This window comes from Gossypium hirsutum, chromosome A12, assembly GCF_007990345.1.
Source record: "Gossypium hirsutum isolate 1008001.06 chromosome A12, Gossypium_hirsutum_v2.1, whole genome shotgun sequence".
NCBI classification, from domain to species: Eukaryota; Viridiplantae; Streptophyta; class Magnoliopsida; order Malvales; family Malvaceae; genus Gossypium; species Gossypium hirsutum.
Window position 1 is genome coordinate 3885858 of NC_053435.1, and position 26391 is coordinate 3912248.

General features: G+C 30.7%; 2 protein-coding genes across 4 annotated transcripts in view; one reads left to right on the forward strand and one right to left on the reverse strand.

Annotated features, from left to right (window-relative positions):
* Positions 1-2396: 2396 nt before the first annotated feature.
* LOC107931671 (serine/threonine-protein kinase SRK2B) lies at positions 2397-6070 on the forward strand. Its single transcript, XM_016863609.2, has 9 exons — positions 2397-3024; positions 3253-3327; positions 3406-3507; positions 3814-3867; positions 3958-4050; positions 4144-4236; positions 4662-4766; positions 4859-4957; positions 5326-6070. The coding sequence occupies exons 1-9, from the start codon at positions 2905-2907 to the stop codon at positions 5653-5655; spliced, it is 1071 nt and encodes a 356-aa protein (XP_016719098.1). The 5' UTR covers positions 2397-2904; the 3' UTR covers positions 5656-6070.
* A 5264-nt stretch (positions 6071-11334) lies between these two features.
* LOC107931662 (UDP-glucose:glycoprotein glucosyltransferase) overlaps positions 11335-26391 on the reverse strand; it is a 30167-nt gene continuing 15110 nt past the window's right edge. Inside the window, exons 23-37 of one of the 3 annotated variants that reach the window (XM_016863597.2) lie at positions 25939-26040; positions 25041-25188; positions 24222-24278; positions 24022-24152; positions 23796-23884; positions 23323-23675; positions 23114-23209; positions 13596-13660; positions 13329-13431; positions 13036-13194; positions 12810-12950; positions 12680-12723; positions 12488-12602; positions 12099-12251; positions 11335-12000 (exon numbers count right to left, since the gene is read on the reverse strand). In XM_016863597.2, the coding sequence (XP_016719086.2) occupies positions 11833-12000; positions 12099-12251; positions 12488-12602; positions 12680-12723; positions 12810-12950; positions 13036-13194; positions 13329-13431; positions 13596-13660; positions 23114-23209; positions 23323-23675; positions 23796-23884; positions 24022-24152; positions 24222-24278; positions 25041-25188; positions 25939-26040 (1924 nt within the window). In that variant the 3' untranslated portion in view covers positions 11335-11832. Of the gene's footprint in view, positions 12001-12098; positions 12252-12487; positions 12603-12679; positions 12724-12809; positions 12951-13009; positions 13195-13328; positions 13432-13595; positions 13661-23113; positions 23210-23322; positions 23676-23795; positions 23885-24021; positions 24153-24221; positions 24279-25040; positions 25189-25938; positions 26041-26391 lie in introns of those variants that run through there. The other 2 variants (XM_041082510.1, XR_005906038.1) reach the window with 2 other exon arrangements.

Consider the following 26391-nt stretch of genomic DNA (forward strand, 5'->3'; position numbering starts at 1 on the left):
CTTTTGATGGGTTTATTGGGTCACTTTTTTTTTTTAATTTTAATAATATGGTGAAAGTTTTAGTTGAAAATGAATCAGATTGTCGACTATGTTATAAAGACTTTCAACCTCACGTTTCAATCGTTCTTGCTATGACGATTCATTGAGTAAATGTATCATTAAAGAAATGCAATAAAATAAATCAATTTTCATAGACGTGGATTATTATTATTATTATTATTATTGAGATCATGATCACGATTTTTTAAATTAATTTTTATCATGATTGAAATTAATTCCTGTTTTTATTAAGGTTATTTATAATTCTTTAAAAATTTAGATAAAAATTAGTGACGGAGTCAAGATGTTAATCTTGAGGAGGCTAAGTTAAAATTAGGCGTGCTACGTAATAATCGATTTAAATATATAAACAATCGGTTAAAAAAAGTAATATTCTAATATAACAATCGATTTTATTCATTTCCATTTTCATATCACTCTCATTTTAATTTCATTTCATATTCAAATCATAAATCACATAATATAAAATTTTTACTTTTAATCAAACATATTCATGCTTGTGCTTGTTGAACAATTCGAAAATCATAATATTCAAATTTAACTTAAAATCCATAATTTACTAATTTTATAATTAGAATGGTAATTTTCAATTCGAAACATAATCTTTTAAATACTAATTAAATCATTCAAATTTCATAAAAATAAAATTAATATAGCTAGATATAGTAAATCAACTACTAATGACAAGCTTGAATATACATGGTTTATCAAGTTGACAACTTAAGTTTCCTGATTCAAAATTCATATAACTTTCAACTTGGTTAACCATTTTTTATTCCGTTTTTATCAGAATACTTATTGCTTCACAAGCTATCATTTGGCATAATTTTAAACAAAGTGACGAATGCTTTCTTCCTCCCCTTCACTTTGGCCGAAACTTACTATATCTAACTATTTTTGTTTCGTTTTTACACTTCTAATAATTTATAAACCGTCTTCTAATAATTTTCCACAAAAAAATATACACATTTCACTTAATTTTATAAGCTTCCATCAATATCATTTAATGACAAATTTTAATATACTTGATAAAATAAAATAAAAAACTATTGGTACATATATGTAAAACAACTTTCAAAGATTCAAAATCTATGAAAAAATTGAAGAAAAAGCATACCTTATACTTAAAATTTGGAGGAAAATGACCAAGAAATTTTTTTCTTCTTTTCTTGCTAGGCAACAATATGAAGAAGAAAGATGATAAAAGTTTATTCGTCTTTTCTTTTTATATATATTATTATATTACTTGTAAAAAATTATTATTTTAAGTAAAATATTAAATTATTATTTAAAAAAATATTAAAAAAAAATCATCATGAATAATTTAGCTTCTTCAATAAAATTTCCCTTTGTTTTTATTAAGAATAACTTTTTTAATATTATTTTTAATACTATAAAAATATTGGAGGGGTTTACTTATATTTTTAGGAGGGCTATAATATATATATACAAAGGGGGAAATTGCTAAAATCTTAAACCTTAAGGGGGCCTACTTATATTATTGAGAGGGCCATAGTATATTTACAAAGGATTAAATTGAAGAAAACTAAACTTTGGGAGGCTATGGCCCCCTACTTGGTTCTACCATTGATAAAAACCCTTTTAATTATTGTATTAATAATGATGCCAATTAAATTAAAATTTAATTATTTAAAAAAATCTAATGAAATAATTTATTTTTTTCATCAATCTATTTAATTAATTTAATAAATAAAAATATGCTATAATAATGTATGCAATTTCAAAAAGAATCTCCTTACGACCGTCAAAGTTAGTTTTTTTTATTTAATAAAATCTTTTAAATAATTTTTTTATACGATATAAATTCAAATTCACACATCAATACATGCACGTATTACATTATCACATAGATGAATTTGTAGATAAAATTTAATATCAAAAATAAATAAACTCATTTCAACTAATAAGTTTAGTGCTTGAATTCCATTTTTTAAACAAACTTTCATAAATTTAGTTATTTAAAAAAATCATTCAATTTAAGTCAATAATTCCATCTTTAATCTCTTTCTTTTATCAAAAAAAAATTATCCAACGCATCAATATATTTTCTTTAATATATTACGGAATTATTTTTAAATAAAAGAGTCAAGAGTAATAATAAATTATATTATAATTCAAATTTTAAAAATAATATTATTAAAATAAATAACCAGACAATAAAATGGATATAAAAGATATGGAAGAAAAATATTATATTATCGTGGGTAAATTATGGTACGAAATCTACAATTTCCAATTTATTGAGCAATTACAAATTACAATAATCAATAACCCTAAATTTCATCATGATCTTCTCACGGACGGTCATCAACTTTATGTTAATCAAATTGAATCATGGACGAGAGCTCACGATAAACACAGGAAGGGTCTCCGCAGGGAATCAGACCGCTTTTAGAAGAAGAAAGTAGCAGTGGGGATATTCCTTGGAATTATCATTATGTTCACTCGCTTCTCTTTTGTCTTGCAAAGCAAAAACCAAAAGCTACATTCCAAAATTGCCCCTCTCTTCTCTAATAAAACCAAAATAAAAATAATTTAAAAAAAAGGCTTATAAACAGTAAAAAAAGATTCTTTCTCTTCAAAAAGCACTGATTTTGCTCTGTCATGATTTGAATTTTTTTTCAATATTCCTTTTACTTTCCTTCAAATCTCTCCAATCTCCACCGCTACTTCCGCCACTTCGGCCACCGCCGCGAATTTCCGATTTATAATGTGTTTGTATTAATTGTTACCTGTTACGATTTGTGAATAATTGAGTTAGGGTTTTCGATTTATCTTGATTTATTTGTAAAGGAAAAGGGAAAAAGGAAAAGAAAATAAAAGATGGACAAGTACGAGCTGGTGAAAGACATAGGATCTGGGAACTTCGGCGTAGCGAGGTTGATGCGTAACAAAGAAACCAAAGAACTCGTCGCCATGAAGTATATCGACCGTGGACAAAAGGTTCCTTTCTCTTTATATGTATATATATATATCTGTGTATATTTCTTTCTATGAATTATTGTATGCATGTATGCTTATATAAAGGATTGTTTGTTTGTTTTCATTTTTAACGAAATTATCGTCCTTAGTTTTTTAGAGATTGAAATCTGCAGCTGAGTGAAAGATTTCTTGTTGTTCTATTATAATTGAAAGCAATTTGGAAACTTGTTGCATTTTAACTTTGAACAGATTGATGAGAATGTGGCAAGGGAGATTATAAATCATAGATCACTACGTCATCCGAATATAATTCGGTTCAAAGAGGTATCAAATTTTTATCCTCTTAATTTTCTTTTATCTTTATATTATTCTACTTAACTGTTTTCTTTTTCAATTTTGCAGGTGGTTTTGACTCCTACACATCTTGCAATTGTGATGGAGTATGCAGCTGGTGGTGAACTCTTTGAGCGAATTTGCAACGCTGGACGATTCAGCGAGGATGAGGTTCGCTTTTGATTATGAAACTTTTGGTTACAAAATAGAATACTCTTTTGCTAGTGATGTCTATCGCAGGGGTTAGCTACAGGAAGCTAGTAATGTTTATTTTTCTTTAAATTTCGTACGGTATGGTTGGCTGCATTATGTACCCTTTTCCCCTCTCAATTGAATTGATTCAGAAACTAGTATGAGATCAAATACCTCAGTCTTATCAATTGAACAATCCTGCATTGTATTTCTAAGTGAGAGATTGGCTGCTAGCCGATATTGAACTTTATCCTAATGACGTTCTTTCTTATTTTGTGTTTTCAGGCTAGGTATTTTTTTCAGCAGTTGATCTCAGGAGTTAGCTACTGTCATGCCATGGTAACAAAGATTGACATTCCTATCTATTGCATGAAGTTAAAACTGCATGTTCTTGTAATCTTCTTATATTTTACATCTTTTGACTTTCAGCAAATATGCCATCGAGATCTGAAGTTAGAGAATACCCTGTTGGATGGGAGCCCTGCTCCTCGTCTGAAAATCTGTGATTTTGGTTATTCAAAGGTATAAATGAATGGGGTCATTATTACAGTAAGCATGGGCAAATGCATTTAAAATTATTCTGTTTAAGATTGTCCCTTATCCCCCATTTTGTAGTCATCTCTACTGCATTCAAGACCCAAGTCAACTGTTGGAACTCCCGCATATATTGCACCAGAAGTTCTTTCTCGGAGAGAATATGATGGCAAGGTAATTTAGTCTTTATCTACTTTGTTCAATTGTTGTTGATGGCTGCTTCTTTATTTACTTTGGGTTATTTGAGTTATGATTATGTGCTTATGATAAATGATCTTGTGTGCTAGAGTAATTGATGCCTTTACATGCTGTTCTAAAGATCAGCTGGTGTTTCTTGGCACATGTTATGAGTGATTATATGCTTTGTAAATGATCAATCATCTTTAACAATTAGTTGGAAATCCGCAACAGTGCATTGTTACAGCTAGTTTTGCTTTATGGTGATGTTTTCATTATAGTGACCATGAAAGCAGTACCATGTGGAATATTTTATCACAGTAAAGATAAACTGCAGCCAGAGTTTTATCAAGTCTTTCCAAAGCAGAGAGGTTTTCACACTTGCAGTTTCTGACTGTATTTAGGATTGGATTTCTTTTCAGATGGCAGATGTATGGTCTTGTGGGGTGACTCTTTACGTTATGTTGGTTGGTGCATACCCATTTGAGGACCAAGAGGATCCTAAGAACTTTAGGAAAACTATTAGTGTAAGTTACATCATCCTGCCCATCCCTTTTTTTGACTTCACTTGATCATTATGATTTCTTAAGTTCCTTTTTTTCATTTTAATCTGCTGCAGAGGATAATGTCAGTTCAATACAAAATCCCAGACTATGTTCACATATCCCAAGATTGCAAACACCTCCTTTCTCGCATATTTGTTGCTAGCCCCTCCAGGGTATGTCCTACTATTATTGATTGGTATTTTGCCCTTCCAGGGTATGTGCATTTCTGTACGTCTGTTTTCTTGTTTTTATTTTGTGCTTTTTTTTTTCTTTTTTCCTTTTTTCTTATCTTGTGCTGAAGCACGATCTTGTAAACTGTCTATTCCTTTGGAGTTATGTTTGGTCATAATCCGTAAAGAAACTTTCTTGCTAAATGAGGAAAAAGTATGAAGCAGGGTATTTTTATTTCTCTGCATATGAAGTGGAATTGCCTTTCTAGGGGTGGCTGTTTTTATACATTTCATCTTTTCATCAGCATCAATGAGCCTGCTTTTCCATTTCCTCTCTCTCCATTACTCAATTTCAACTTGTGTTTTCACAGAGGATCAGCATCAAAGATATCAAGAGCCATCCGTGGTTTTTGAAGAACTTGCCCAGGGAACTGACAGAGGCAGCTCAAGCTGCTTACTACAGGAAAGAAAACCCGACGTTCTCCCTCCAAAGTGTTGATGAAATCATGAAAATAGTTGAAGAGGCCAAAGTCGCCCCTCGAGTATCACGGTCGATCGGAGGCTTTGGCTGGGGTGGAGAAGAAGATGGGGATGCAAAGGAAGAAGATGCAGAAGAAGAAGTAGAAGAAGAAGACGAAGAAGATGAGTACGAGAAAACGGTAAAAGAGGTACATGCCAGTGGAGAAATTCACGTCTCTTAAGGAAAAAAGAGAGTAATATATGGTTTCCAAACGATGGAGTTTTGGTGTCTTTTAGTGCTTACATATGTTCTTATAAATATGATGTCAGTTTTTTGCTATAGGACCTGGGTGTTGAATAAACAACCTGTAAATTAGTGTGTTTTGGACCAGAAGTTTGTGCAGTCTCTAATATGATTTTGTAGGGTGTATTGGTACTGATTAGGTAGGTGGAAACTACAGGGATTTGAAGCCTGCCTAGTTGGTAAGTTGGGTAAATGTAGTGGTCTACACTTTTTAGAGTAAAATGGAAGATCTGTCATCTATGAGTCCTATAAGTTTGATTTCTTCCATCATAAAGTGGTATGTTATGTCTAGAGTTGCGACTCCATAAAATTTAAGAAATTACCAATATAATTTTTAAGTAACATTTTCATTATTACTGCTACTACTACTACTACCACCACTACTTTGGTCTTGTTTCTGCATCTCTCATGGTGTCTTCAACTAGGTTTTGGTTATGTTTGATTCTTTGATGTTGAAAACATGGACCTGATCTTTCCTTGAAAAGAAATATAAGATTTGAGAACTTGGAACACAACACAATTATAAGCCAAAAATCTATAATATGATGATCACCATAAAAGAAAAGGTTAGTATATGTGTTTCCTCACTAATAGGTCTATTTATACCCACTAATTGGCATCTATTTTATTTTTTTTGATTTAGAACTTTGTATTTCGTTGATACTTTACTAACATTGTTAGTTAACGTTGAAGTATTGACAAACTAATCAAGTGATGGTAAAATAAAAAAAGGTTCAAAATTTTTAAAAATAAAAAAATTATGAATTTATGAATTTATAAATTATGAATTTTCAAAAATATGCCTTTGTTTAGTAATTTTATATATTTCTTATAATATATCAAGTTTTTTTATATTATCTCAAAATAAAAAATATATAAAATCTAAAAATATATAAAAACACATAAATTTATAAATATAATTTCATGCTGCAATGTAGCTGGACAAATTGTTATCTTCAAATTATCTGGAAGAATCATTTATCCAGATTATATTTCAAACATGCTTTTAACAGTTTTATATATATATTTTTTTATAAAATACCATAATTTTATATTATCATTTTGAAATTAAAATATATAAATTTATAAAAATATGACATTTTATGAAAATACAATAATATATAACTATTTAAAAACATATTTGGAATGAATCTAAACAATTTGGCTCTGTTTGTTTCACTGAAATTGACTTTTGGAGAATCATTTATGAAAAATTATTTACCTTTTTGGAAAAATTAACAATTTTTGGTGTTTGGATGAACCTCTGTAAAATATTTTCTATTGTTCGATAGATTTCTTGAAATATTTTATAAAAGCCATTTTCAATGAAACAAACATACATTTGAGATTTTTTTTTACCTTTTCATTGTTTAATTGAGTTTATGTTATATTTATAAATTTATATTTTAGATTGTTGCTTGTAAAACAAACACGACATAAATATATTTGTTATAAAATATTATAGTGCAATTTCCTTTTAATAATAAAAAAATTATTTTCTAATAAGAAAATATTTTGTACTAATCAATTGCCAGATATAAACTTAAAAACAAATAATCCTTAATTAAAACTTAATTTAAATTACATATATTATATATATGAGAGTACATATTAACATATTTGAGTTATAAGAGATAAATGAAGCTAAACATTATTTAAACTAATAGTCATATTTATAAAATTAAAAAATTTATATTTTTATATTAGGCTAAAATATGTCATAAGTCTTTGTACTCTTCGTAAATTTGAAAATTAGTCCATGGACTTTAGTTTTTGAATTAAATTAATCTTACTTTTTAGTTATTAAAATTCAGGTTCAGTTGTTAGCATTATTAAAAATATTTGTTAAATTCATGTTTATTATAACGTCATTTTTTACTTACATGAATACCGAGTATTTTTTATTTAAAAATATGATATCAACAAAATTGACAAAAAAATTAACAATGTTAACAATTGGACTCGATTTTCAAATATGAAAAGTAGAGGGGCTAAATTCTTGAAAATAAAAGTATAGGGTCTAAATTTTAAATTTGTGAAGAGTACATAGATTTATGACATATTTTGACATTTATACTACAAAAAATTTATTATTAATATTTTTATAATTGTAATAAATATTTATTATTAAATTATTAATATTGAATATTTTTCAATAATATATAAAAAATATTATTTAAAATTATTAATTTTTAAAATTTATTATTAAAATAAAATTGAAATATTAAATAATTTATTAAAATAATAAATTATATTAATAATTTAATATATGATTAGATATAGATAATTAAATATGTATGTTTAATAATATTGAAAATTATTTTAAAAAATAATATTGAAAATAATAATATTTTATATTAATATTTTATTAATTTTAAATATTTTTAAAAATAAAAATTTATTATTAATATAATAATATTAAGCTTTACTTAAGTTAATTTTTATATAAAAATAAAATCACCTATAAAAGAGTTTTTTTTTTTAAATGACTTACTTTTTTCAAAAGGGCGAGTTATTTTATAGAAAAAATGGCTTATTTTCTATTGACCTGTAAATCATTTTCCGATGACCAAATTGTTTTCCATGAAATAAGCACAGGGAAAAACATAAAACATTTTCCGAAAGTCATTTTCAATGAAACAAATGGAGCCAAATTAACCTAGACAACCATTTTTCCATGTTCATTTCGATCTGAAATAAGATATATAATTTCTAAAAAATTATGTTTTAAATATTATTTTTAGATTTTTAATATTTTTAATTTTGAAATAATAATATAAGAACTTGATATTTTATAAAAATAAAAAATATAAAATTATGATGAATTTGGACAACAATTTATCGAGATTCATTTCAGGATGTGAAAAATTATACATATTTTTTGTTTATTTATTTATTTTTTCCAAGTATTGTACTTAGAGGCTAATTGTATCTAATTAACTATTAGTGCTATGTTAACACAAACAAAATAAATTAGTGTAGAAGTGTCAAAGTGTGTGAATGAAATATGAATTCGAGTTGATTTCATTATTTTTTTTAGAGATTTTTGTCAACTTGACCTCTTTAAACCCTAAATCTAAAATTACCACTGAACTCTACAACAACTATTGAGTTGAGTATTTTTTCTTTAGATTCTTTGTAATCTGACCTCTCTCATATATTCCCAAATAACTCTTAACACTCACCTTGTCATAATTTATCTCAACATTTGCTTTTGCCTTTTATGGTTGTTGACTTATACAATTTCATCACTATAAATATATACCAGGGGTCAATAGGTCAGAAATCATAAAATAAGTTATCATATAAGATTGATATACAAAGATTTATGGTTTTCATTAGTTTGAAATGACACAATTGATTCTCATTAAGAGATAAGAAAAAGGGAAAATGCTTTTCATCTACTAAAACCATTTCTGAGGGTTTTATGAATATAATGCAGGAGTATTTTAACAAAAATTCCTCTCTCAATGAATTATGACACTCAATGGCTTAGCCAAATGGGTCACATGCCACATGTATTTGTGCTTTTACATAGATTTTGCCATATCTAGATGGGATCGAAAAGTCACAAGGTCATTGAATTCAGTGGAAATTGTTGTTTGCTTGGAATCAATTGTCATTCAGCTATTAAACGATTTAAGTTAAAAAATTTCGGTAACGAACAGAAGTGGACCATTCAAAACATTCCATAATGCATATTTTTATTTGTTGCACATAATGACAATGTTAGACATTATATATATAAAAAGTTATTTGATGCACTACAAGTAGAGCTAAAAGATTCCAGAGTAGGATGAAATGCTATATGTGCTATGAGGAAATATTAAAAAAAATTAAAAATAAATTAATAATCTCATATCATGTACTAAATCCTGTTTGTGGGGTTAAAAATTTCACTAACAGTGAACAAAATACTAACGTAAAATTAACATGTGTATTTATATATATACATATCATTTGATATCAAGCTTGTACAAATGAATGAAAGAGTTAATTAGATTTGATGAAAGAGTTAATTAGATTTGATGTTTATTCAATTTAATACATGAAAAAAAGGATTATGCATTCTAACACAAATTCTTAATTACAGTAACAATTTTCTTCTGTCGCATTTATTCCAGTATTCGAGAATTTCAAAGACCTTTATAACTAGGAATGTTCAAGCTTTGGTTAAAACCGAATTAACTGATCGAACCGATCTAATTCAATTAATTAGCCGGTTAACCGATCTAGTTCGACCGGAGGCCGATTAAAGATTTTTTGAAATTTCGGTTAATGGTTAATTCGGTTCAAAATCAGATAATTAACCGAACTTAATAAATAATATTATATGTATTAAGCTATTACTAATTCAACTAATTTGGTCAAATGATTATTATCATTTATTTTTTTGATATGTTCTATACTTATTTTAACAAAAAAAATATAAAACTCGATTAATTCGATTAACTAACTGAATTAACCAAAATATTTTAGTTCGATTAATTTTTTTAAAAGAATTTCAATTCGATTAATAATTAAAAGATTAAAAAATTCGATTAATACTAATTCAATTTAATTAACCGTTTCTACACTCCTATTTGTAACTATCCAACAATAACATATATCTAGTTACCACAACCACCACTTTCTTCATACCAGTTTTCAATAAATTTATTCATATAACCGTCTATTTATTTATAACCGTTCAACTAGGGGTGTGCAAAATTCGAGTAAAAAAAAATAGTTAACTGACTGAATTCGGTTAATCGATCGGTTAACCGAATTAATTCGGTCAGGGGTCGATTAATAATTTTTTGAGTTTTTGGTTAACGGTTAATTCGGTTCGAAACCAATCGATTAACTAAATTTTTTCGGTTTAACCGAAAAAATTAATAAATAAAATTATAATATATAAATAGTCCACTATTCACTCAAACTCAATCCAACATAAACCCAAATACCCAATCTAATATATATTAACTCAAGTACCCAACCCAACCCAATCATAAAAATTACAAATAATTTAGTAAATAAAAATAAAAATCTTAAACTAAAAATAAAAATAAAAAACATATAATTTTATACAAATAATTCGGTTAATTTAGTTAATTCAGGTAATTCGGTTAATTCGATTAATTCGGTTAATTCGATTAATTTTTTTGAAAAAAATTCAGTTCGATTAACGGTTAAAAATTTTAAAGGGTCGGTTAATTCGGTTAATGTTATTTCGAATCGGTTAACCGGTCAGTTAACCGACTGAACACCGTTACGTTTAACTTGCAATCTCGACACCAAAAGATGTCGATTTTAGTGTAATTCCCCGAATAAAGGTTGGTGCTTATAGTTTCATGAAAAAAGGCCCCTAAATCAACCCTGAACTCGAGTGTCGAAAAATCTTAATTATTACACAATTATTACTCAAAATTCATTGAACCGATGGAGAATTAGCAGCGTAAAATTTTATATAAAACTCGATAGTTGAAGATGTCGTGGTATCCCTAAATGTATTTTAAGAAATAAATTTTATCGTTCACGCATAGTAATAATAATATAAAAACTTTCCACAATATTAATGTAAAAATAATAAATTAATAAAACAAATACATAAAATTATATGTATCACATATGACACTAGAGATTAATTATAAAATTTATTAAAATAATTTAAAATATAAATAATTTACTATTCAAATAGTAATGAATAAATCACACTAAATCTAGCCATAATAAAAAGGCCACACCTTTATTTAAGGTACTATCAAAAGAACCTTCCTTTCACAATCATGGCATGTGGCCGACAGAATTACACTTACAGAAAAAGAATATTACAAAAATTAGATCTCATGCCATGCGTGTAACCTTTCTAATAAAATAAGGTTGAGAAAATTCGTAGTTAAATGGGGATTTATATAAAAACCTTACCAAAACTGGAAGCTTCGACTTTTAGGAACTATTTTACCAAAACATTGCATCCTCATGATGGCATTTTACCAAAATTTTAAGGCAAAAAATGTCAGTTCAAAAAAAAAAAATTCATGCAGCATGGGTTATGGTTACCTGTAAAAGACTCAGTACGAACTGGATGCCAAGAACATGGTTTTGAATTGCAAGGGACTTGAAATCCAGATTTTCATAACTCAGCCTTGGATTCCATATCTTCCGATGAACTGTCATTCACCGACTTCTTGGATGATGCTAGTGCCTCGGGGTTGTCCATTTCATCACCCAATATTTTTGCCGTGAATTTTCTTGCTTCAAAGTCGAGATCGGTCCACTCATGAACTATTCTTCTAGCACCCTGAGAATCCAAGGATGAAAAGTTGTAAGGAGATAATAATGACCATCCGCTGCATAAATATAATATATCCTTATAATGGAAAACATATATACAATTACCTGAAGTTTGGGTTCTTTTGTCATGGGATTGTTGCAAAGATCGATGGTTTTAGCCCTTGATTTTGTGGCATTACCACACCATGATTCACACCATAGCCATTCTTGTGGTAATGAGAAGATGGGTACTCTGTGCTGTGCATAGTTTGGAAGATCCTGAAATAGAAATCATGCTTCCTTCCATGTTATATACCATCACTCTATGTTAACCCATAATTGGAGAAAAACAGTTAAACAGTTCTTTTGGCCCATTCGTCATTCTTTTCTATCTTTCAACGTCCCTGACAACAACTACTTCAATTATTTAATAAAACTTTGGGGGGGGGGGGAGAGGGGATAAGTGAAAAACTAAAAGTACAAAAAGACAATGTAATATAATGAATTTAACTTGCCTGATCCAGATTGGCTAGACTGTTTGGATCCTTGCTAAGCGTTTCATAAAAGACTCTTAAATGATCTCCTGCCGCAGTCTCACGAAACTTCACCAAATCGACCACATACAATGCACTGTAGAATTATATGATGCATTAAGCCTGTTTTGCTTCAAGGAATAATACCTGACAATTTGAAAAGTAATCACAAACCTTATATGGTATGGTTTACCCTGTAAATGATCTCTCCAGAATCCCTGTACAGAACAAAGAGGGCAGCATTAAACTCATACTTCTATTACATTTTTACCCGTTTACAGAAGGACGTGTGGTATCACTTTACTTGTCTCCAAAATCGATATCCGTCCATCTCCTTATTGTTGTCACAGAAAGGAGTATATGCAAGAGGTCTTCCTTTTATATCCATGTCATAAAGTTCTCCCATGTCTGCCCTAACAACTTGATCAGCATCAACAAATATAACCTGCGCATGCATTTTTTCTGTTGAAGTTGGAAAGAAAAGCAACAGAAGAGTACACTTACCTAGCAAGTATCAAGAAACATGATACCTTTTCCAATGAAAGGGGAAATATAACATCAAGGAACAAAATCTTATATGCCCAGATAATTCGCTGCTTTTCTGTCTGCTTGTGCAACCACGTAGGCCATCTGTAGGTAATTAGTTCATAGTCAAAGCCATATTCCCGTGCCATATGTGGAATCACATCCTGAAATTTGTGTAAATAATCAGAATGTTAAGTGCATTGACATATACTTTTTAAATTATAGATTAACAAGGGTCGAGAGAAAAAAAATGGTCCTAGAAGAAAATGGAAAGTCAGCCAAAAAGATATATACAAACCTTGAATGGAGGAGACAAGTAATTCTTTATAAACCAGAATTTTACTGGACGATGGGTATTCTTTAACACACTTAAAATCATAATTTTAAGAAAGCGTTCATATCTGCCAAAAAGAAAAGGATTTTTACACAAGGATATGAAGGTTATCAAGGGCAATGGAGAGTTGAGACCAGCATCCAAGAATGCATGTATGCCAGCATATGGACATATCCATCTAAATATAAAAATGTTAATGCTGATTAAATAAAAAGGACTTTTAACACTTACAAATGTCCTGATGCAATTGAAAATATGTTAATGGTTTTACCATGTCGTCCACCCTTGCTATGCCCCTGAGGGAGAAAAAGGCATCAATGATACAACTACTTTGAGAATTAAATCAAATATAAATATCAAACAATAAGACAAAGCCATGCCATAAAGTGAATGATACCATAAGAAGAATGAAGGATGGTAAACCTGAGAAATTAAAATTAAGGGTGTGCTTAGTTAGGTGGAAAAGTGGAGGGATGGGAGGAGGCACTGGAAAAGTGGAAAAAAAGTAAAGCTTCGTTGGGAAGAAAAGTGAGAGAAGAAAATAGAAGAGATAGCATAAAAATGAATCCTTCCAAATTGGAATGATAAGAGGAAAAAAAAAGATAGATGCCTATGCTAGTTTAAAATTATGTATTTTTTCAAATGTTTTATTTTCTTTCCTTCCAATTTTCAACTCTACCAAGCAATAGATGGAAAAAAAAGTGATTTTCTTTCCACTTTTCTCTCTCTCCTACCAAGCACACCTATGGGAAGAAAAAATATGTTTTTCATCCTTCTAGTTTTCTACCCCTTCAATTTTCCATCTTCCAATTTTCTTTCCACTCTGCCAAGCAAAGCCTAAAAGCTGCTCATGCTCAAGCTATAAAGGAGGGGCTAAACATGTTACATGCTACTGCTATTTTTGCATTTATTTTGTTACGTTTTCTTAGACCTGATTGATGGTTTGATTTTGTTTCCCCCCCTCCCCATTACTTATGCCTTCTTCCTTTTCATGATTTCTTTCTCTTCTTTCATTCTCCCGTGTCACATTAAGTATACTAATTAACATGTATAAACCGAAGTTAGATCAGAATGGCAAGGAAGCAAGCTCTAATGCTCTAGTAAAGAGCTTACAGTCCCTCTATTGGTATTTTCTTTTTTCATTTTAAAACAAAGGAAGAAATTAATTGAAATTAGTTGTCACTGGTAGAAGGTAGGGAAAAATATAAAATAGCGTTTTGTAGTTAGAGATATTTAGTCCAATCAGAAAAGCTCAGTATGGAGTCATTTCATAACCCTTTCGGACAGCCATAATACATGTAGATAAGGGATTTAGATAGTTTAGGAAACTCTTTATTATGCAAGGTTTGAATAAAGAGATCCCTAGTTTCAAGGATCTCTATCAATTAAGGGAATTTCATACCATATTCGATGGTATACTTTCCCCATAAATTATGTTGATTCTTTTTTCAGACTGAAGCAAGCAGAGAAACCATAGTTTTATCCTCAATTTTCTGTTCTAAATCACATGGAACTACAGCTAGCTTAATCTTTTCTTTATGACTGAAACAGCGACTGTTGAGAAAAGAACTTTTGAGTCAGAAAGAACAATCTTGGTGGAACATTCAGAACCACCATGTCTCATAGAGGTGATCTCTCTCATCATTCCTTCAATCTTACCTCTTACAAACATGATGAGAAAAACTACCTCAGCAATTGATGGCTGAGGCAAGATCGGGCACTTGACTGGAGATGTTAAAGGAACTGAAGCAGTAGATCCTAAACTACATTTATGGATGTCAGAAAATTCATAAAGCCAATTTTTTAATCTCCAATTAGCAAGTTGGGCATGATAGATACTTGTGCACCAACTTGGGGGGAGTGTCGAGATTAGAAGAAATATGTTGTAATCTTTGACCTTAGGTAATTGATATTAGGATCTAGTTAATTTAGGAGACTGACCGCTTAGGTTTAGGAATTAGATTTTGTTTTTATGAACAATCTTCTCCTATAACACTGTAATGTAATATACAGCTAAATATAAAATTAAAAAAAAAAAATCTCTTCTGCTCAAACCTTCAATAGTGATGTTTGAGGATTGTCTAGGATTTTAACAATGTCTGGTAAAAAAATGTTTGTTACTTTTATTGATAATCATACAAGGCTTAGTTTGGTATACTTACACACCATGTTCACAAAGCATTCAATCAATGGGAAGATAGTTGCTTTGATAGTGTATGCTGATGATATCATTCCACAGAGATGATACAGCTGAAATGGAGAGACTGAAAAGTGCCTAACTCCTGAGTTCGAAATCAAAGACTCGGGATCACTAAGATATCTTCTTGGTATGGAGGTAGCTAGATCAAGGAAAGGGATCATAGAGTTAAAAAGAAAATATTTGATGGATCTACTCCTTAAAGAAATTGGTAGGAGTGGTTGTACTGTTGAGACCTCATTTGACACAAATCAGAAACTTGGAGACAACAAGGGAGCCCTAGTGAATACATCTCGATATCAGAAATTAGTTGGGAATTTGATTTATTTATCACATACATGACCATACGTTGTATTTTCCGTGAGCTTGGTAAGCCAATTCATGCATTCCTCTAGTGAAGAGCATCTTGAAGCAATCAGCTGCATCTTGAAACTCCATAGGGAAATGATTATTTTTTTGAAAGAACATAAATGAAGCTTTGAAGCATACACATATGAGGATCGGGCAAGATCCATTACAGATAGAAAATCATCATTAGGTTACTGTATGTTTGTGTGAGGGAACCTAGTAAGGATTTTAGAAGTGCTGAAGCAGAATATAGATCAATGGTTCATAGGATTTGCAAGATGGCGTGACTTAAACATATTATGGAAGAACTAAGAATACCTATGATTACGGATGTGAAGTTGTAATGTGACAACAAAGCAGCCATCAATATTGTTGAAATATGTGTTCAAGCCTCATATATTTTGCAATATTTTTTAAAGTTATTTAGGTAGATAAATCCTAGAATAAGAATTACTTTCTCAGTTATGTTGTGAGTCTTTTCTATTTATATTCAATTCTTTTCTTAATAAAATAAAAACAGTTTTATTGAATACTCTCTTGAAAACTTACATGGCATCTGAGCTAGGTTAAATTTCCATTAACACTATAGTTGAACCAACCTTCACTGGAGATAAGAGATACATGAACCAAAACGGAGATAGAAAGTTCTGTAGTCGGAACAACTACCGCTCAAGGGACAAAGGCGTCTCACCTCTCTTTTCAGCTGACATCTCAAAAGCTGAATGACAAGAATTACCTCGAATGATCGCAATCCGTGAGTTAACAATTGATGGGGGCCGACAAGCTAGGCCATTTAATTGGAGAAGTCAAGTAACCACAGACGAGCAATCCAAGGATGAGCATGTGGAGGTAAAAAAAATTCTATGATAATTGAGACTTATTAATTTCATGGAAACATCCATAGGTAAACCTTTTATTTTCACTCAACTGTTAAAAATGTTTGAGATGCTATGAAAGACACTTATTCAGATTTAGAAAACGCTTCATAGATCTTTGAGTTAAAAATAAAACTCTAGAAGGCTAAGCAAGGGGAAAATGAGGTTACTTTTTATTATAACGAAATGATGTCTCTTTGGCAAGAACTAGATCAATGTTATAATGATGAATGAAAATGTCCTGGAGATAGTGTAAAAGCTATGAGAAAAGAAGAGAATGAGCGAGCTTATTTATTTATGGCTAGTTTAAATAGAGAATTTGATGAAGTGAGATCTCAAGTCCTGGGGGAAAAAACGCTTCCAACACTCCATGAGATTTTTTCTAAGGTTAGAAGAGAGAAGACTAGAAGAAAAGTAATGTTAAGGTCAGGATTTGAAGCTAATGATGATAATTCTGCTCTTTTGACTGTTAAAAATGATGATGATAGTGAAAAAAAGGACGAAACCTTGGTATGAACACTGTAAAAAATATTAGCACACTTGAGAAATCTATGGAAAATCAACGAATGGGAGAAAAAAGAATGGCAATGGTCGTGGTTTAGAATCTGGGGATAGCAGAGCTTTCTAAACGACTAATGAAAATCATGAGCAGCAAAGTTCTTTGGAAGGGTCTTCGTTCACTAAAGAACAACTAGAGCATATACACAAGCTTTTTCAATCACCACAGTTTCAGATGAATTCTTCTATTCCTAACTCATCTAATAGTCCTTCTTGCTCCTTTGCCCAATCAAGTACTGATTCTTTTGTTTTTTTCAGTGTCAAACCTTATAAAACAAACATGTGGATCGTTGATTCTGGCGCTAGTGATCACATGACTAGTAGTCATTTCTTTTTCTCAACTTACACACTTTGTGCAAGAAAAAAAAGATTAAAGTAGCAAATGGATTGTTCTCGGCAATAGTCAGCAAATGCACTATTAAAATTTTACCTTCCTTGGTTTTACATGTGTCAAATCTAGCTTGTAGTCTCATATCTATCAGTAAATTATCCTAGTTCTCGGATTATCGTGTTATATTTGATTCCTTTATATGTAAATTTCAGGATATGGTCTTGGGGAGGATGATTGACAGTGCTAAAGAATATGAAGTTTACTTTTTTGATGTCGACCATATAAGTCGACAAACAACTACTTTATGTTTGAACTCTGTTTTTAGTTTAGATACGATTATGATTTGAATTATAGACTTGGACATCCTAATTTTTACTATTTAAGACATTTATTACTTAATCTGTTTAAGAATAAAAGTCCTTTATATCATTGTGAATTTTGTGAATTGGTTAAACATAATCGGTAATTTTTTCCACCTAAAAAATGTAAAGTTTCCAAACCTTTTTCGTTAATTAATAGATGTTTGGCTAGTTTAAAGTTAAAAATGTGTTTCAGTCTTTTTATGCTATGGTGAAAACAATTTGGTGTGAAAATAAAATATTTCGGAGTGACAATGGTGCGAAGTTTTTTAGTGACCAATTAGGCATTTTTTTTAACAAAATATGGAATAGTTCGCCAAAGCTCTTGTACGAATACACCACAATAGAATGGGATTGCGAAAAGAAAAAATCGTCATCTTTTGGAAGTAACTCAAACCTTGATGTTCACTAATCAGGTACCATGTTATCTTTGGGGAGAGGTCTTGTTAATGACTACATATTTTATTAATAGAATGCCCAGTAAAACTCTAAATTATAGAACTCGTTTTAGTCTTTTTAAAGATAGCTTTCTTAACTCTAAATTGGTCACAGATTTACCCCTTTGAGTTTTTGGATGTAGTGTTTTTGTTCATCTTAACAACTAGGATAACTTAAATCCTAAAGCAAAAAAAAAATGTCCTTGTTGGGTATGCTTCTAATAAAAAAGGTTACAAATGTTATAATTTGATTGATAGGAAGAATATTATTACTATGAATGCTACATTTGTTCTTACTTTGATTCTAATCTTCAGAGAGAGAATTATAGTAAGGAAGATTTAATAATTGATCAAGAAAATATTAGGAATATACAACATAAAGATTCTAATAATGGGGAAGGCGAATTATTATCAACACAAAAATTAATGATGTTAATGTTGTTAATAAAAATGACTTGAATGATCTAATGTTATTAATAAAAAAGAGTATGAACGTGTAGAGTCTAACTATGAGAACAGAGAATAAACAAAGGAGTTGTTGGGTTACTCAATAAGAAACCGAAATCAAGAAAGTGGAATCCACCAGATTCATCACCAAGAATTCGACCCGCAAGATATTATTAAATATCCAGGTAAAACTCGTTATTTGACCAATGAATTTTCTGATCTAGATATTCCAATTGCTAAAAGAAAATGTGTTAGAAATGTTGTTAAATATCCTATGTCTAAATTTGTATCCTATCAAGCCTTGTCTTTGACATTCTTAGTTTCTTGATGTTGTGGAAATACCCAAAAATGTGAAAGATGCTTTATAGGTTTTTGAATGGAAAGAGGCTGTTTCAGAGGAGATGCGTGCTCTCGAAAAAATAGGTACATGGGAAACATTAAAATTTACTATAGGGAAAAAAGTGAGTTGTAAATGGACGTTCACAACCAAAATCAAACCGCATGGATCTTTAGACAGATACAAAACTCGATTGGTGGCTAAAGGGTACACTCAAATATCCAGGATAAACTATCTTGAGACATTTGCTCTAGTAGCTAAGTCAAATACTGTTAGAGTTCTTTTATTCATTACTGTTAATCTTGATTAGTCTTTACAGTAGCTAGATGTGAAGAATACTTTTCTAAATGGGAAATTTGAAGAAGAAGTTCACATGGATTCTCTTCTAGGTTTTGAAGAAAAATTTGGAACTCAAGTATGGAAGCTCAGGAAATCTTTATATGGTCTAAAGCAGTCTCCTCGAGCTTGGCTCAAATGATTCACTCAGGTTGTTAAAAAACAAAGTTACTCACAAGGGCAAGCTGATCACACAATGTTTTATCGACACTCACTAAAGGGTAGAATAACAATTATTATAGTTTATGTCGATAATATTATTTTTACAAGAGATGATCTGGATGAAATAAGGTGTCTCAAAGAGCATCTGCATTGAATTTTGAGATTAAAGACTTGGGTCCTTTAAAATACTTCCTTGAAATTGAAATTACTCGATCAAAAACGGATCTTGTGGTCTCTCAGAAAAAAAAAAGTGATTGATCTTTTAAAAGAGACTAGGATGAGTGGTTGCCGCCCAACTGACACACCAATTGATTCAAATATAAAATTCATAAATAAAGGAAGATCAGTTGAAAAAGGGTAGCGCCAAAGATTAGTTGGTAAATTAATCTACTTTATCACATACAAGGCTAGACATAGCTTTTGTAGTAAGCTTATTGAGTCAATTTATGCACTCCCCAGTGGAGGAACATAAAGAAACAGTGTTTCGGATTCTAAGATACTTGAAAAGTTCACCTAGCAAGGGCTTATTTTTCAAGAAATCCGAATAAAAAGGAATTGAAGCTTTTACAGATGCAAACTGGGCAAACTTAGTAACAAATAGATCTTCATTAGGGTACTGTACATTTGTTTGGGAAATCCTTGGTGAATTGGAGAAGCAAAAAACAAAGTGTTATAGCAAAAAGTAGTGTAGAAGTTGAGTTTAGATTAATGGCTCAAGGAATTTGTGAAATGATGTGGTTAAAAAGAATTATGGAAGAGCTAAGAAAACCAATAACTTCATTAATGAAGTTGTACTGTGATAGCAAAGCTGCCATTAACATTGCTCACAACCTAGTTCAACATGATAGAACTAAACATGTTGAGTTTGATAGACACTTTATCAATGAGAATATTGAAGAAGGCCAAGTGTACATGCCGTTTGTTCTTTCAAAACAATAGATTGTTGATGTACTCACCAAAGGACTCTCTAAGACATGCTTTGATTTTCTTATAAGTAAGTTGGGCATGATTGATATATATGCACCAACTTGAGGGAGGGTGTTGAAATACGTGTTGAAGCCCCATATATTTTGGGATATTTTTTAAAGTTAGTTATGTAGATAAATCCTAGAATAATCAGTTGAGATTTTTTAGGAACATTTTTATTATTTTTTAGTAGTTTACTAGAATAAGTGAATTACTTTTCCAATTATGTTTTGAGTCTTTTTTCTATTTATATTCAGTTCTTTACTTAATAAAATTAGAACAATTTTATTGAATACTCTTTTGAAAACTTTCAAATATTGCCCACAATCTAGTCCAACATGATAGAACAAAACATGTTGAAACTAATACGGCAGATCATAAAAAGAAAAAAAAAATTGAGGTTGGAACAATTTGTTTTGTCCCAACATCCAGCAAGTGGCAAATGTTCTTACATAGTGATTATTTCAAATCAAACGTTGAGTTTATCATTAGCAAGTTGGGCATGGTGGATATGTATTCACCAACTTGGGGGATGTAGAAATATGGAATAAAATATTATTAGATTTTTTTTGTTATGTGAAGATTTAATAAGAGATCCCCAGAATCAAGAATCTCTATCAATTAAGGGAATTTGATACCATATTCAATAGTATGCTTTCCCTGTAAATTATGTTGAATTTTTTCAGAATGAAGCTAGCAGAAAAAATACAGAATGAAGCTAGCAGAGAAAATACAGCTTCTGTTCTAAACACTGTCAGTTTTCTCTCCTAAACCATAGTTTTATCATCAATTTTCTGTTCTAAAACCATAAATAGATACAAGAAAAAGAGAGCAGTGTCATGTGAGCATAGGAATCTCTTCAAAAAGTGCAAATAAACAACCAATTTAAAGTTAACAACAATTAGAATTTCTTGTATCCAATACTTAAAAAGAAACACTAACCAGAAGAAGCGGAACAAAGAGTATGCAAAAGAAATGAATGAAGAGAAAGCATAGCATTAACAAAGAATCAGAAGATAGACTTGTAATCCAAAAGAAAAGAACGTTGCGTGACTAATCTAAAGAGGAAGAGTAAACTTAATGACACAAAGTTAACTTCTCTTTAGCATAAGACTCAAGAAAAAGGAAAAAGTATATAAATATATATGTAGAGAACATAATTCAACCAGTAAACCATGATGCCACACCCATAAACATAAATGTGAATAACAACAGCAAGAGCAAAATGAGATTCCATCCGATTTTTTTTAGGTATTATAATCGAAGTCATTCTAAGTATGTAGTTTTGTTACATGTCATAAATTCTTACACCTCATTTGATAGGAGTATTAACATTGTAATATGCCTCTTAGTATGTTAGTTAACACTACCCACTTGTTTGGTTGCAAAAACCAACCCAATACTTGTTAGACCACTTAACAGGTCATGAAAACTTGTTTTCCTTGGGGGAAATTTTTACTCTTGTTGAGATGGAAGACTCTAATATAAGAGTTTTTCCTTCCTCTATTTTTTAAGTTTCCAAAAGTATCATTGCTCAAAAAAATCAAATTACAACTATGGTTTTTGTTCTCTTCACTTCATCTAGCATTATTTCCAACTAACATATTTTATTTCTTTTACATTTTTTAAGAATCATATAATCTAGAAACTTTTATAAAATAATTTTTTTCTGAAAAAAAAAACTAACTTTTAATATTTTTTTCAAATATACTATTCCTATAAAATTGGACCTTTTTGGTTTTATTTTATAAAATAGTTTCATTTAAAAAATACTTTTTGAATTAATTTTATATCATTAACATAAGAAAATTATGAAATTTTAGCATGTAATTTTATAAAAAAATGGTAAATATACCATTTAAAACAAATTTTGACCATATTTAGTCATGAAAAGAAAAATGATTATTAGATTTATTCTTTCATTAAGGACAAAAGTGACATTTCATAGAGTAATACCTTTAGTTTTACTTGTTTGTGTACCAAACATTAGACTATTGTAGTACTTATGTATTAAATAAACTTGTCATGTTATTGCAATAAACAACCAAATGTGGTATTAGTGTGTATTTTTGGTGTTGCTAGAGCCAAGGTCAAGAATCATAAAGTCCGTACTAAAGCTGTGGAAAATAATTTCAACAGGAAACAAAATTAAGCAACTTTACAGGCTCCCTATCTCAAGAATTTTTTGTGTACTTATTTGACCCTCATTCAAGGGTCAACAATTGTCTTTCCCTTTACTTACACATCTTTATTCTTATCCTGATCTCTTCTCCTAGGTTCATATTTATATCGATTTCTTGGAACAGTTAACCCTAAACTAAGTGAAATATATTACAGCATAAACAAACCAAATACACAAGCAAAAGAGATTTATGAATGATAAGTAAAAAGCTCACCTTCAAACAGTCATCACTCTTTTTTGAATGGTCTCTACCACCAATAAAACTGGAAGCCCATTCGAAAATTTTCGAATTCCAACTACTATGTCCCTGCTAGGAGGCAAAAGGAATTTGGTAAGCTATAAATCCATAGAGATTCCTTTGTCATCTATGAGTGCTAAAATGAAGATTGCACAAAATATTTCAAACAGCTCTCAAGAACTCACTCTCTTATCTTTTGATTGGTTGTCAACATCAGATGAAATAAGCAATTTTTCATGCTCTTTTCCCTTCTTCTTCACTACTTCTAGATGAACTACATTACCCCGCAAATCATTTATAGCGATCCGCTTTGACAAAGATTTCTCTTGACTTCCATCATCAACGCCATCTCTGAAAAAATACAACTCGGAACTTCTGCCTGGAGCAAGTTGCAGGTACCAAACTCCAGGATGAACTTTCATCTGCCAATAGCCCAAGTTGGCCATAACAATAGTATCAACCAAATGAGGTGTATTCTTTGTTCCAAGAATTAGCTGAAGACCTCTGGGAGGGCCATGATCCTTCTCAGCACAATGACCTAAATCATAGTCGAATTTAAAAAAAAAAAAAAAAATCTTAACAGAAAATGTGTACAGTACTCATTCACTCCAGTTAGGATTGGAAATTTCACATGATTTCTAAACAAAAACAAACTCACCAGTCAGAACTAGGGCTTCAAGTTCAAAAACTGCTTGCAATGTCCTTGTGTCTCCCAAGTTCTCAAGAAAAATATTGTCCAGGTCATGACTGAAGTATTTCGATCCAAAGAGAGTTTGAGATTAGTTAAATCAGTAAGGTATATGATGTTGCAACTCATCAAAGCATAAAGGGAAAGGACAATATACTGAGAAAGAAATCAAAATGTTGGTGGATAAAGAACATACATAGCAATGACAGGCTCAACAAGCCACGGCTCAGGAACATCTAGGTTCATGGTGAGTGTTTTTGATAATGGCATATTAGCAAAGAATGCTTTGGGTCCATTTACAGTGTAATCAGTACTGCTAAAATCATCCTGCAAGATCTTAACAGCTGAGACACCATTCTTGAGGGCTAAAAATGGTTTCTAAAGTGAGAAGCATACCATGGTTGGGACAACATATCTGTAATAGTTCTTCAGTGGAAGATCACCAAGGGAACTCTGCCACAAAGTTAAAGCATAGAATTTCATAATTAAAAAGTAAGACTTCAAGCAAGGAACAAAATAAAAGCATAAAGTGACCATACAGAATGTTTCCATTTAAAACGACCATCATAGCAAACTGCAGTAACATCATCAGAAAGGCTGAATATTTCAAGGCCCATAACCCCAAACAGTGTGATGCTTACTATATTTTCAACATTGTGGGAGACCTAAATCCTCACCACAATGGAACGAAATAAAAGCATGAATGTGAACATACAGAATGTTTCCTCTAAAAAAACATCACAGAAAACTGCAGTGACATCATAAGAAAGACTAAATATTTCAAGGCCAAAAATTCCAAACTGTGTGATACTTACTACAATTTCAACATTGTGGGAACCCTAGATCCTCACCACAACGGACATGCAAGTAAGTATTCTTTGCTTCTGTTTTTCTATTTTCCAATGTTTGTTTGCTTCATGTAATGATCCTCCCCCATCCAGTACATGGATCAAATCCAAAATCCTGTACTCCTAGGCTATTTTTCCCCTTGGCATGAGGACATGTCTCTCCTTATCTCTCAATTACACTTTCTATTGACAACCACGACATGCTAGAGATAACCAATACTGGAAATATTAACCACCAACCAAGAGATTTAATACAATTCTATTACAATAAGCATGCTTTAGTATGTTCTCATGCATTCCATAATAATTTTTTCTAGTCATAATCACAACATAGCAAAGATAACCAAAATTATAAAATTTAACTCACCAAGGGATTTAGTACAATGCGCATGCTTGGGTGGGCATACTTAGCCAGAACACGAAGAAGTGATGATAGTTTCTGACCAGATGGACTTAAAGGATCAACAACCGCATCAATATGAATACTAGAATTCTCATTATTTACAACAACAGCACTAGGGAACATTTCCAGGAAAAAAGACGGCAAGTGTTAGTCAAAGAGAGGATTATAAGCACAAACAAATGAAACATACACTACAAAACCAACAGAAAACACAGGCAATCAATGAAATTTGGAACATATAACAATTAATATACAAGTTGACGATTTCAAGAAGAGGTTCAAAATTAAATCTTATTTTATTGTTAAGTAAGATGACCATTTTGTTGAAGCATAGTGAAAATATGAACATTTTGTCCTCGAGAAGCCCCAAATTGGTTCAAATTGGATAGGAAGGCAGCTTTATGAAAATTGATTAAAAGAAAGAATATTATTGTTGAAAAAGTATTGCAGTTCAAGGTGAGAAGGTAATGCATTGCATTTTCCTTTTGCAAAGTTTTGGTCCTGCTTTTGTCTTTCCTCAAAATCACTTGGGTCGTTACAATCCCACTCAGTTGACAAATAATGATTAAGCATAGAAATAGACATGTCTAGTAACTCTAGGAGTTTGTTGAGCTAGAGAAATAATAGAAACAATAGAAATAATCAAGGAATTGAATATGGATCTATATTTGAAAAGTTTAAAGAAAGGCTGCGCCTACCATGATATTCTATAAATTTCCCTCAGTCATATAGGATGAATATATGGAGATTTATCAAAAGGAATCCAAAGAGGAAATAAAAAGACATGAAATGCAGCATGGTTTTTAAAAAGAATAGAAATTAATAAAACCTCATAAGCATTGAAGTGCTTTAGAAACCTTACCTATATTCCGCATTCAAAATCTCAAAGCGTGCACTTTCAGTACTTCGATCCCTTGTAGCCATTGAAGATGACACGAACATAATAACATCACTAATATATTTACTGAAAGCAGGAATAAAATCAGTACAGATACAGCATGTCCAACCTGAAAGATAAATGATGAAAAGTACAGATGTCTATCTGCAGTTGATATAAAAAATCAGGTTCCCGACCAAAGTTCAAAAGTCCATTGGCATTTGGCAATTGTGAACGAAAATCATAAACCAGCATAACTAGTAGCATGTGCAAGTTATTGATCAAATAGAGCCGTAGATCCAAGAGATAAATATGTAGTAAGCTCAAGAAAATTATTCCCCAAATGCCTATATAAGCCTACACTGCATATGCTGCAATGATGGATAAATGAAGAAGATAACCAGCCAGATAGAGCAGAAACTGTTGACAGCCAAGAGA